We start from the raw sequence: 12,463 nt of genomic DNA, 5'->3' as shown, positions 1-12,463 counted from the left end.
CACCACTCATACTCAAAAAAACCTTTTCTGAAACCCTTTGTTCTCTGTTGGCGAAACAAGTGTGGGCTGACAAGCAGCCACAGATAAGATGGAAGTCATAACATTGCCTTTTGGTGAATGGGGGGGGGGGGGGGGGGGGGATTGTTTGACGAGCCCGATTTGGAGCGTTACTACTTGGTAACTCAGTGTTACTATGCTAGATACTGCTACCATCCAAAAAGTCATCTCCAATATCTTATATTGAAGATAGAGCAGACTTACAACACCCCTCTGAGATCACTACTACCAAGTGGATTAGCAAAGCCCAGGGGAAGGTTACAATGGTGGCTGATGCATGCTGGCAATGGAAAACAAACCTTTGTTTTAGGACCAAGAATCCCATTTTTAACTCACGAGTGATCCCTTTGGTCCACAATCTACTACTACAACTTACCACAGTGCACAAGGTGACACACAGACACTAGAGGAGGCAGGATTGGCATATCTGGGACACCTCCACCTTGGAGGATAATTTCTCATAATGGAGCAATTTAACAGTGGGTGGATGGACCCCAACCCCACTATACATATTTACATACTTCCACCTGAGAAATATGGTGTGGGAGAAAATACCCACGTCCCTAAAGGAAACACCTGGATTGGAGCTGTGAACCAAGATAATTAGACCAGTTCACTTAACAAGATGGATATCCACGCTTTAGTTGACACCCCAACCTCTGCCTCAAAAATATTTAGAAACATGGTCAGGAATCTGAGATTGGGGAGGCCTTGACTGAGACAAAATGGTTATTTTGTTATATACAAATTAGAAATGTCTCCATGAATCATAGACATACATTTCTCCACTATCAGCTTCCGTACAGAGCATATTTTACCCTACAGAAGCAACACAGATCTCATAACTGCCCAAACTGCGGAGCAGCCCACGCTGAGTTTTTGAACCTCGTCAGGCACAGCCCCCCGAATTAACATACTGGACTGAGATTGCTCACACTATTTTAATCATGATAGGATGCCAAATCGAATACGTTGGTCCCGTGTGGGATCAAAAGATTTGCAGCTATTTTGTTATTATTAGCAATCCACAGATTCGCCATGAATTGGTGGCGAGGCACTACGCACCCCAAAAAAAAGGACCAGGTTAAGAAAATGGTCATGTTTAGCAATATAATGGAGAAATGTTCCTCCATACAACCTCACATGTCTAGACCAAAAAAATATGGATCTCTATTAAAAATGAATGACAAGGACCCGTAGGTTTCTGTTGATGATAGCAATGCTATGGTTGCCAACTCCCTCCTCAGACCATAATTCAAATGGTGGTGGCTAAGAAGGGCTTTAAGATACACATAATTTGAAACAGGCTTAATCATAGGAAAATCAGGGGAATTATTTGTGAAGGAATTTGTTGTAATGCTATAATGGATTGCACACAACCCCCTCCCTTTCCCTTTAGGTTACCCTTTCTAAAGGCCACAAAGCAAGGAATCCCAATGTTATGCGGATTTGTGTAATGTAAAGCTTGGTGTCTAGATTTAACTGTTTAACTTGTGACAATGCAAATTTGGAAAGTGTATAGTTCCGCAAATTAAAAATAGAACATTCAGACACAATCCGGAGAAGAAAGATGTCAAAGAATGTACTGATAATGCTTAATTTTGTGAGCAATGCATATTTTGATAATTTGCAGCATTTTTACCTGACACACTTATGTGTAACCATAAGAGAAACCTATAAAACCAGAGAGTCCATAGATGTTTAAGGAAAAACCACAAATTTAACTAAGAAGCCCTTTATTAACTAATGTGTATGTCAGACCTTTAGCCATCATTGCAGAAGAGGCTGGGTTGTCCCTGTTCTCCTATGCGAACGACACCCAGATTATCTTCTCTCTCTCTGCTGAGAGAGCATTTGAGACATCGGCTCTACAGCTGGGAACGAGTAATAGTTCATCTTGGATGCAGGCACATTTTCTCAAACTCAATGGTAAGAATACTGAAGTCTTGATCCTGGGGAAGAATAAAGATCTTTGGGGCCCTCCGACATTGGCCTACTGAAATGTGTGCTTTTCCTCCGCCTTCTCGCCATGTTCACAATCTAGGCTTCATCATAGATGATTTACTATCTATGAAAAACCAAGCATTGAAGGTGGCTGCAACTTGTTTTACCATACTGAAATGGCCTAAAATGATTATCTTGATATTGCCCAGCCCTACCCAGGGAACCGTAGTCCAGGTTTTTATTACTTCTAGACTGCACTACGGTAACATTCTTTATCTGGGGCCAAATAAGGATGTGACACTCAAGCTGCAGGTGGTTCAGAATTCCGCCGCCAGACTGATTTGTCAGGTTCCCAGAACTGCCTCAATCTCAATCTAAACAAAACAGGTGATGGACCGAATGTGGATCAATGTCACACATTCACCCCAGTCCAAAGATCTGGGCCAAAATCCATCGTTTTTTTGCACTCCACACCACCCTGGGTTAGACAATGGCGATATGCAAATCAGCTCTGACCCTGTGCCCCATGGGAACAGTCCAGTCCGAACTACAAAAGCCATGTCGATGGCTTTTGTAGTTCGGACTGGACTGTTCCCATGGGGCACAGGGTCAGAGCTGATTTGCATATCGCCATTGTCTAACCCAGGGTGGTGTGGAGTGCAAAAAAACGATGGATTTGGGCCCAGATCTTTGGACTGGGGTGAATGTGTGACATTGATCCACATTCGGTCCATCACCTGTTTTGTTGGCAATTGCCGCCATAAGTGCGCTGGGGATGCCCAGACGTGGGTCCCAGGCACTCCACACCACTGGAGTCAAGCTAGCCGGGCTGATGAGAGGTGTTACCTCGAAACCGGTCCGGTCCTCGGATTCTTGATTCCGTTCTGGGAAGGACATGGCTTTTGTAGTTCGGACTGGACTGTTCCCATGGGGCGCAGGGTCAGAGCTGATTTGCATATCGCCATTGTCTAACCCAGGGTGGTGTGGAGTGCAAAAAAACGATGAATTTAGGCCCAGATCTTTGGACTGGGGTGAATGTGTGACATTGATCCACATTCGGTCCATCACCTGTTTTGTTTGCAATTGCCGCCATAAGTGCGCTGGGGATGCTCAGACGTGGGTCCCAGGCACTCCACACCACTGGAGTCAAGCTAGCCGGGCTGATGAGAGGTGTTACCTCGAAACCGGTCCGGTCCTCGGATGCTTGATTCCGTTCTGGGAAGGACATGGCTTTTGTAGTTCGGACTGGACTGTTCCCATGGGGCACAGGGTCAGAGCTGATTTGCATATCGCCATTGTCTAACCCAGGGTGGTGTGGAGTGCAAAAAAACGATGGATTTAGGCCCAGATCTTTGGACTGGGGTGAATGTGTGACATTGATCCATATTCGGTCCATCACCTGTTTTGTTTGCAATTGCCGCCATAAGTGCGCTGGGGATGCTCAGACGTGGGTCCCAGGCACTCCACACCACTGGAGTCAAGCTAGCCGGGCTGATGAGAGGTGTTACCTCGAAACCGGTCCGGTCCTCGGATGCTTGATTCCGTTCTGGGAAGGACATGGCTTTTGTAGTTCGGACTGGACTGTTCCCATGGGGCACAGGGTCAGAGCTGATTTGCATATCGCCATTGTCTAACCCAGGGTGGTGTGGAGTGCAAAAAAACGATGGATTTAGGCCCAGATCTTTGAACTGGGGTGAATGTGTGACATTGATCCATATTCGGTCCATCACCTGTTTTGTTTTCAATCTCAATCTAAGCATGACCTTCATTGGCTCAGGATGGAGAGCCGAATTAAGTACAAAGGCCAGAGCTATATGTTTAAAATCAGATCTGGAGTGGCCCCCCCAATACCTGCATGCTCTGGTTCACCCTTACTTGCCGTCACGTTTGCTCCGCTCTGCAACTTAGGCGACGTTCTCTGTTCCTAGAACTAGACTGCCACGCATGGGCGGTCGATCCTTTGCCTATTTTGGCCCCACGTTACAGAATTCTCTCCCTGCATCGCTTCTCAATGAAACCGTTTATGAGAATTTCGGTAAATGTTTAAAAACTTGGCTGTTTAAGCAATAATCCACCCTTCCTCTCTTTCCTTTTTAGCTGGCGCCGCAAAACTCTTTTTGGGTAGCTGTTGCGCCTTACAAATTAAAATTAACATAACATAAAAAGTGGAAAATTAAAAAAATTGATTCAGCAAAAGAAAAAAGCGAAGAGAAGTGGCACTGAAAATCAAGATGGAAAGAAGAGGGATTACTATTTGTGTTGCAGGTATACAGTTACTTTGACGACTTACAAAGAAGAGGAGACATCATATAGCACAGATGCTTCAGACTCAGAGCAGACAGCTTCTGTACTGTCTGCGGAACCACTTCCAGAACACACCTGCACCACAGAAAAGCTTTCAGCCTTGCAAACAAGTAGTGAAGACATGTAGTTGACTCTTATCACTAGTGTTTGCAGTGGACCTTTGTACTCTCTACCACTCCTATGTGACCCTTAGAGTATTTCCAGTCATATCCCCCCTGTGTAGATAGAAGATAACTCTATTGACTAGTATCCTATGTGATTTTTAGATTGTATCCAGGTGTATCCCCTCCCTGTGTTTAGAGATATAGCTTTAACGACTAGTCGCCTGTGTGACTGTTGGAGTATAGCCAGGTGTATCCCTTCCCCCGTGTGAAGAGATAACCCTATTCACTAGAACAAAAATAAATGTGTTCCTTATGTAACGTAACTGATTCTATGTAAAGTGCTTTGATAACATGTAACGGAACTGGTGCTATGTAAAGCGCTCTGATAACCTAATCGGTTCAAGTTCGCGCTATATAAAACTCTAAAAATAAATAAATAAAATAAACCCATTTGTAAATCAGATACGCCATTGGTGACCCTTCTCCCCACTTTGTAAACACTTGCATGCCATAACTGGTTTCAGAGTTACAAGGAGCATTGGCAAAGCCAAGAAGTCTCACCTTTTGGGATCTACTAGCTTCCGCAAAGCTTTTAACTATGTTGTACAGCATGGCTTTAAAAAATGAAGAAAACAAAAAAGCCTATATGTCCGGCAGCACCATTTTATATGCACATGCGCATGCCTACAAAAAAGAAAGCTTTTTGTATTTTCATTTTGGTAGACGATTTGTGTTGGAAACGTAAATACTAAGAGAAAAGTTATTTGAATATAGGGGCAATCATGTGAAGGAAGTATATACATGAAGCAGCACAGGAGGAAGTAGAGATGTGAGCAAAAATTGTAAAGGATAGCATGAGAGAAAAACAGAGTACTGGTCAGGGCAATGGACACTTATTAAGGGAAACATCCAATTTTACGGCTGGAGATGCCCTCTTCTCCCAACCTATAGGTAGGTATTACTTTAGCTCCAGACCGCAGATATTTCCAGTCAAAACCCACTGTGACCAGAGCTATTCCCTGTCAAGAGTCTCATACTAGCAACTTTCTTCACGCTAAATCAGAGAGGTAGCTTTGAAAAAGACAGCACACTAAATGGCCACCCCCTGAATTATTTCTGTGGGGTAAGGTACCTTACCCAGCTTTCCAGTGTCTGATGCATAAACTCCTACATAGGAGATCATAATAGTATAGGGCAGTGGCAAGCTTGCCCAGATGAATTGAGCAAGAACAGTCAAAAAATGTCTGGCAAGAGTTAACGTTTAAACATAATGTAGAGAAATTTGCAAGAGGTTATGCCAAGCCAGTGGTGACTGCAGAGAGTGGACATGTCTAAATGATTGGTGATCAGGTAGAGAATTCGGAAGATATGGGTGTGCAGTAATGACACACGGATTGTGCACAATCAATCACTCCTTACCTTCAAATCTGAAAACTGCTGCTGGATTTTGGGTCGTTCCATACGGTATTTCTCAATTTCCTCTTTCTCTCGCTGCTCTCTAGAAGGAAATTAAATGGTCATGTTTCTTGAACCAGAGTGTGATCTGTGTAAGGGACAAGGAAGCAATTGGACACGCAGAACACTGCATGCTTTGGTATTTTGCATATAGCACAGCGGTTCTTAATGTGAGGTCCGAGGACCCTTGGGAGCTGCGACACCTACCTGAGGGTTGGGGGACACTCAACTGCTTAGAAAATCATCCTATCCTAAGATTGATTCATGGGAGCAGTCCAAGGGCATCAAACAGAATAACATATGGATGATGGGTGGCCTCAATTGAATTTAGAAAAACGTCAACCTTTCCCTTAAAAAGTTTATTTTTTGCGTGGCCAAGATGGCGGAGTAGGTGGACGCGACTTCGGCGACCTCTTCCGACCCAGGCCCTTCACCTGCCTTTCCATCGCCGATCTCCCCCCACCGCTGATAGCCATTGGCGGCGGAGGAGGTGGGAAACCTGTGGGCACCGCTTGGAGGTCTTTTGCAGTGCCAGGGGGCATTTCTGACGATTCCTGGAGGCGACGCCGGGAGCCGCGGAAGCAGCGGCCCCGGCCGGAAGTGCTACCTGTCCCGCCCTCTTCCGCAACTACAGCCCGGGGCTCGAGGTGGAGGCGCGGTGACTGCGCCGGAGGAGACGGGGCTGAGATCGACCCGTTATCGCTGCAGCGCAGGTCGATGGACTACATAGAGACCTCGATGCACGCAGGGCGGTGAAGGAGCCGGGACACCGCTGCGGAGGAGGAGGACCGAGCCGCGGCTTCAGGTGGGACTGTGGTGGTGTGGCGGAGACTGGGAGCTTGCTTGGACTGCCGCGAAGAGGGCGGTTGAACACGGCTTGGCATTTAACTGAGACGCTACTGGTGCGGCTGGCCCCGTTGATCGGCAGGCCCCGCGGTTTGGAGTCGAGGGGGGGGGGGAGCCTGGAGCCTGGCTGCGCTGGGTGTGTGAATCGGCCTGCTCCTGACCGGAGGTGCTGCCCCGAGGTTGACATCCACACCTGGACTGGTGTTACTGGGGGCCGGCAGTCAGGAGCCTGAGGAGGTCGGGGGCCAGTGCGCTCCCTGGCGACCAGTGTGACGAGTGGCCTATAAGTGCGTTGACTGGAGGGGGGCCACTACAACGGAGACGCACGATCCGGCCCCTTGTGGTACGGTGAGCTGCAGCGTTGACTGCGGGTGATCTACAGGCCGAGGACTCGGTGGGGCACGCTGATCGTGGTTGGGGAGCCCTGAGTGATTGATATTTACGTGGTGCCCGGCCGCGGCGGTGGGGTTGACCTCTCCCACTCCATCATTGTGAAAACCTTGGAACGGAGGGGGACACGGCGTGGAACCACACAACTAGGGTTACGCTCCTGGTCTCTCGAAGTCTGCGTGACAGACACTGTCTTCCCCTGAACCTTAGCTGGTCGCACCTTAAGGAGTTTGGCTGTCGGCCCTACTGGGACCTGGAGGAGGCTGGGGACAGCTGGGAGTTTTGTGTCCAAGGGCTCTATCACGGAAATCTAGTCCTACTTCTGTTGTGCGAAGGCCGGGACTGGCACGTGTGTCTGGTCCTCTACATTCGCTTGGATTTGCAGGCATCGGCTGGCAACCGACGGGGCGAACACACAACGGGCCCGGATCACTGGGGTCGGACTACCACTGGGCGGCTTGGAGACGGAGTGTACGCCGCTGGCACTGGTGGTGACTGGATCCTCGCCCGCTGCCCGGAATGGCTGGCCAGAGAGGAAGCAAGAAGGGGGACCGTACCCTACCGGAAATGCTGAACAGAGGCGCTGCACGGCAGGACCGCGGTCCGAGCTCTACAGGTCAGTCCAGCAGCTCACAGGGGGCGAGCGGAGGGGAGCCACCGGTCACTAGGTCGTTCCTTGAGTCGCTTTTTAGCTCCCTACGAGAGGACTTCCAGACGCTCAAGCAGGAGGTTGCGGGGGAAGTAAGAGAGATCCGGAGAGAGGTTGATGGCCTGGGAGAGAGGGTCTCCTCAGTGGAGGAGTCGGGACACGCCCGCGATGAGATCACGCAGCTCCAGCAAGAAGTGATCAGACTCCGGGACCAACAGATTGATCTCCAGTCCCACGTGGAGGACCTCGAGAACCGTTCCCGGAGGAACAACGTCAGGGTTCGGGGTGTTCCTCTCGGAGAAGAAGGGGAGGACGCAGCAGGTTACATGCAAGACCTGTTCCGGTATATCTTGGATGAACCGACCGATTTTCCTATCAGGATCGACAGGGCACACAGGGTGGGCCCGCGCCGCAGGGCCCCGGCTCCCCCTCCCGATCTTCTAGCCTATTTGCCGGACTTTCCTCTGAAAGAGAGAATTCAGCGAGTGGCCCGCACCAAGCCTTCTTTGGAATTCAGAGGTCATAGAGTGGCCCTCTATCAAGATCTTTCAGTGGTCACTCTACAGAAACGGAAGTCCTTTAAAATTGTGACTGACTTTTTGCGGGAACATGATACTCAATACTCGTGGGGGCACCCTTTTCGTATTATCTTCCCCTGGAACGGTACATTGCACCAGCTACGTTCCCTCCAGGACGCCTGTGTTGTGCTGGGCATCACAGCGACCGACGGGGATGCACCAACGCCGCGCCGCCGGCGGATCACCAGGGATGGCTGGCAGTCGGTCCCTGACCGTAGGAGCTCGACCTCTTCGGCGCGACCTGACTCACCTACGATTCGGGCGGAAATGGACAACGCTGTGCGAGAGGTCGCCAGAGAGACAGCGGCTGGAGAAGTCGCCTTGACAGCCTAAAAGTTCTCCGGGGGGAGATCGTCATCGCTTTCTGCTGAGCTGCAGGTTTGGGGGCCCGGGGGGGTGGGGGGGGAGCGGGGGTTGTGTGGTGGCTGGACGTCCACTTCTGAGACATTCCATAGACTCGCCTGTTTGGGCTAGGCTTGGACAATGGTCCCTTCGACTCCATTTCCTGGGGGTCGGGGACGGAGTTCTGGGACTGAGGGGGGTTATGTTGGGGAACCGGGAGGGGTCGAGGGAGTTGGGGTTGTCCAGTGCGCTGTGCTACGATTTTTTGCTTTGCTGGTTTTTCTTTACCTGGTCCTGCCTAGTAGGGGGGGGGAGGCGAGAGTGGCAGTGGAGCTGGGGGATGGGTGGGGCAGGGGGGGAGAAGGGGTGGCATCAGGGGCCCGGGCGGCTGTTGGGCTGCACGACGCAAAGGAGACTGGCTTTGCTTGTGATTTTTGGCAGGATGTTCTGTTGTTCAGGGTGTGGGGGGTTTGCTCGCCCACTGTGACCACCATGCTGACCGCTACCGCCTTTATCTACTTTACCCAGTATGCCTCCACACATATTTAAAGTTGTGACCCTGAACGTTCGGGGTCTGAACAATCCTGTTAAGCGGTGGGCAGTGCTGTCCTTGCTAGAAAACACCCAGGCAGACATATGCCTTCTTCAGGAAACACACTTGTTACCACAGGACACACATCGGCTGCGCTCCTGTAAATTCCCGATGCAATTCTTTTCTTCTGGTACTACCAAGACAGCAGGGGTGGCGATTTTGGTGGCTCGGCACTTCAAAGGAGAACACATTCACAAGACTGCGGACATAAAAGGGAGATTGTTGGCACACAGGTTTAAGGTAGGGAGCACTACATTCACGATAGGTTCCCTTTATAGCCCGAACGATAAACAGGAGCGGTTCTTGCAGTCTGCGGTAGAAGAGATCACCGCCTCGCCGGATAGGCATATTATCCTTGGGGGCGATTTTAATTTGGTCTTTGACTCGGCGGTGGATAGATCGGCGCAGCGCTCCCCGCAAGTAGGGGCGTTCTCTGCGAGTTGTAAAGCTAGGCTAGCGGAGGTGGACCTCCTAGATCTTTGGCGTCATATGCATCCAGCAGACAGGGCCTATTCCTACTACTCCCACGCGCACAAAACCTACCCGAGGCTTGATTATCTTCTGGTCACCTCCCCAGTGCGGGCTTTGGCGTCAACCGTGGACATGGGAGTAATTTCCTTGTCCGATCACGCCCCAGTTGAGGCCTCTTTCTGCATGCCAACCACGGCGAGCCCGGCGAGGACTTGGCGCCTCAGGGACACTTTACTGCATAGGAAAACAGTGACGGACCGTATTGAGCTGGTGCTCCGTGACTACTTGGCTCACAATGATAGCGCGGATACCACCCGGGCCACGCAGTGGGCGGCCTTGAAGGCGGTCCTCCGGGGAGAGTTTCTATCGATTTCCGCTGCCGAAAACAAGGAGCGCAAGATAAAGAGAGGGGAACTCACTGACAGAGTCCGGGAGTTGGAGTTGATCCACCGTAGGACTGGGGCCCATAGGATCTGGCGCCAGCTTAAAGAAGCAAGGAAACTTCTTGCCGCCCTGGATATGGACCGAGCGGAATACGCGGCCCTCCGCCTGCGCCATGCCTAATATACCGGGGGGGATCGCTGTGGCAAACTTTTGGCCAATAGACTTCGAGCCACTAGGCAAAGTCAGTTGGTGAAAGAGCTCTCCGACCCTGCGGGCACGGCAGTAGCGGACGACGCTTGTATTTCGGCCGTTTTCCGACGGTTTTATGGCAACCTATACGCTGGTGACCCATCGGATGTGCCGGCTATGACCTCCTACTTTTCTACTCCGTCGATCTGCCCTCCTTGGAGCCTGTGCAGGCGGATCACTTGAACAGGGACATTAGCATAGAGGAAGTGGTGTCGGCCATTGCCAGACTCAAACACGGCAAGGCCCCGGGCCCGGATGGCTACTCTGCCCTTTTTTATAAGACCTTTTGCGGATCGTTAGCACCGATCCTCACCCGCCTTTTCAACTCTTTCGCGGAACCAGGAGCCATCCTGCCGGACCTGCTGAGGGCCTCTATCACGGTCATCCCCAAGCCGGGGAAGGATCCTAAACATTGTGGGTCCTATAGACCGATATCCCTCTTGAATGTTGATTTGAAGCTCTATACCGGGATTTTGGCCACTCGTCTAGCGCTTCACCTGCCCGGGCTTATCGATCCGGATCAGGCGGGGTTTGTCCCGGGTCGGCAGACGGTGGATAACACAAAGCGGGTGGTCCATTTGCTAGAAAAGGCCTCCCGGATCCCTGGTGAACGGATGTTCCTCGCGGTTGACGCAGAGAAGGCATTTGACCGCGTGCATTGGCCTTTCCTGGAACAGGTGCTGGTGAAAGCGGGTATTGGGGAAAAGTTTTGCACTATGATTCTCAATTGCTATAAGGACCCTTCACCGGTGGTACGGGTGAACGGCCACACATCCGCGGCCTTCACCATTGAGAGGGGTACCAGGCAGGGCTGCCCACTCTCGCCCTTGCTCTTCGCGTTATATATGGAACCGTTCGCTCAAAGGGTGCGGGCACGACCGGCGGTGGAGGGGATCAAGATGGGCGGATTTACTCATACAATCAGTCTTTACGCTGATGATGTCATCTTTACGCTAGCCAACCACCGGATAGCGCTACCGGCCTGTATGGAAGAACTTGAATCATTCGGCGCGGTCTCGGGTTTCAAGGTAAATATGGGAAAGTCGGTGGCCTTGGACATCTCCCTGGCACCTGACACCAAAATGTACTTGCAGAATAGATTCCCATTACTTTGGTCCTCGGAAGCGATACCTTATCTGGGGATTCAGATAGCCCCTACGCTGCCAGCTATGGTCTCGGCTAACTACCTGGCCCTGGGAGCTAAGATCAAGCACGAACTAGGCCGATGGAACCGCGGCATCCTCTCCTGGCTGGGTAGGATTGCTGCCGTCAAGATGACTATTCTGCCGCAGGTGCTCTACTTGTTCAGGGCCCTGCCGCTTCAACCACCGAAGGGCTGGATTCAGCAGCTGCAGTCGGATGTGGCCCGCTTCATCTGGCAGGGGAAAAAACCCAGATTACGCAGGACGCTCTCCCTCTTGTCCCCTGAGGCCGGAGGTCTGGGCATTCCGGACTTCCGTAAATACTTTCAGGCGGCGCAATTGAGGTATTTGGTCGAGTGGTGCAGGTGGGAGTCGGATAAGCACTGGCTTTTCCAGGACCAGGCAGTGGCAGGGCGGCCCCTGCAGGAGATACCGTTCTTGCACCGAATCCACCGCCCCAAGAATCACTACGCCTCCTTTATTACTAGGGTGCCTTTGCGGGTTTGGGACGCGACCTGCCTCCGGTATGACCTCACTACTTTCCCTTCGCCACTCTCGCCACTGGTGGATAACCCTGCCTTCACTCCCGGAATGGAGAGGGGGGCCTTCACCCATTGGCGACCGGCATGATGCAGGGCGTTATGTCACTTGTATGGCCCTGAGGGGGTCATTCCATTCACTCAATTCCGACAGGAATTCTCTTTCCCTGAAACGGAGCGACATCGCTATATGCAGGCCCGACACTGGGCTCTCCAGCCCCAGGTGCGGGAGGTGGCGGACAGGAAGCTTTCGCTGTGCGAGAGATGGCTTTTGTCCCGTAAATCAGATTCAAAACGAATCTCGGACTTATATAAGTTCTTACAATTCCCCTCGACACACTTTCATAATCCCGGGAGGGCTAGATGGGAACGGGAACTTGGGAGGACACTGAGCCCCAAGGAGTGGGACCACATATC

At 51.1% G+C, this 12,463-nt stretch overlaps 1 protein-coding gene across 1 annotated transcript in view; it reads right to left on the bottom strand.

Moving 5' to 3' along the window:
• The window catches only part of PRPF6 (pre-mRNA processing factor 6), a 214,455-nt gene that overhangs the window by 164,387 nt on the left and 37,605 nt on the right, over nucleotides 1–12,463 (bottom strand). Inside the window, exon 4 of the mRNA XM_086932789.1 lies at nucleotides 5,829–5,907. Within this exon, the coding sequence (XP_086788915.1) occupies nucleotides 5,829–5,907 (79 nt within the window). The remainder of the gene's footprint in view (nucleotides 1–5,828; nucleotides 5,908–12,463) is intronic.

Source organism: Lissotriton vulgaris, chromosome 7 (genome assembly GCF_964263255.1).
Source record: "Lissotriton vulgaris chromosome 7, aLisVul1.2, whole genome shotgun sequence".
Lineage (NCBI taxonomy): Eukaryota > Metazoa > Chordata > Amphibia > Caudata > Salamandridae > Lissotriton > Lissotriton vulgaris.
This window is presented reverse-complemented; position numbering and strand designations above follow the sequence as displayed.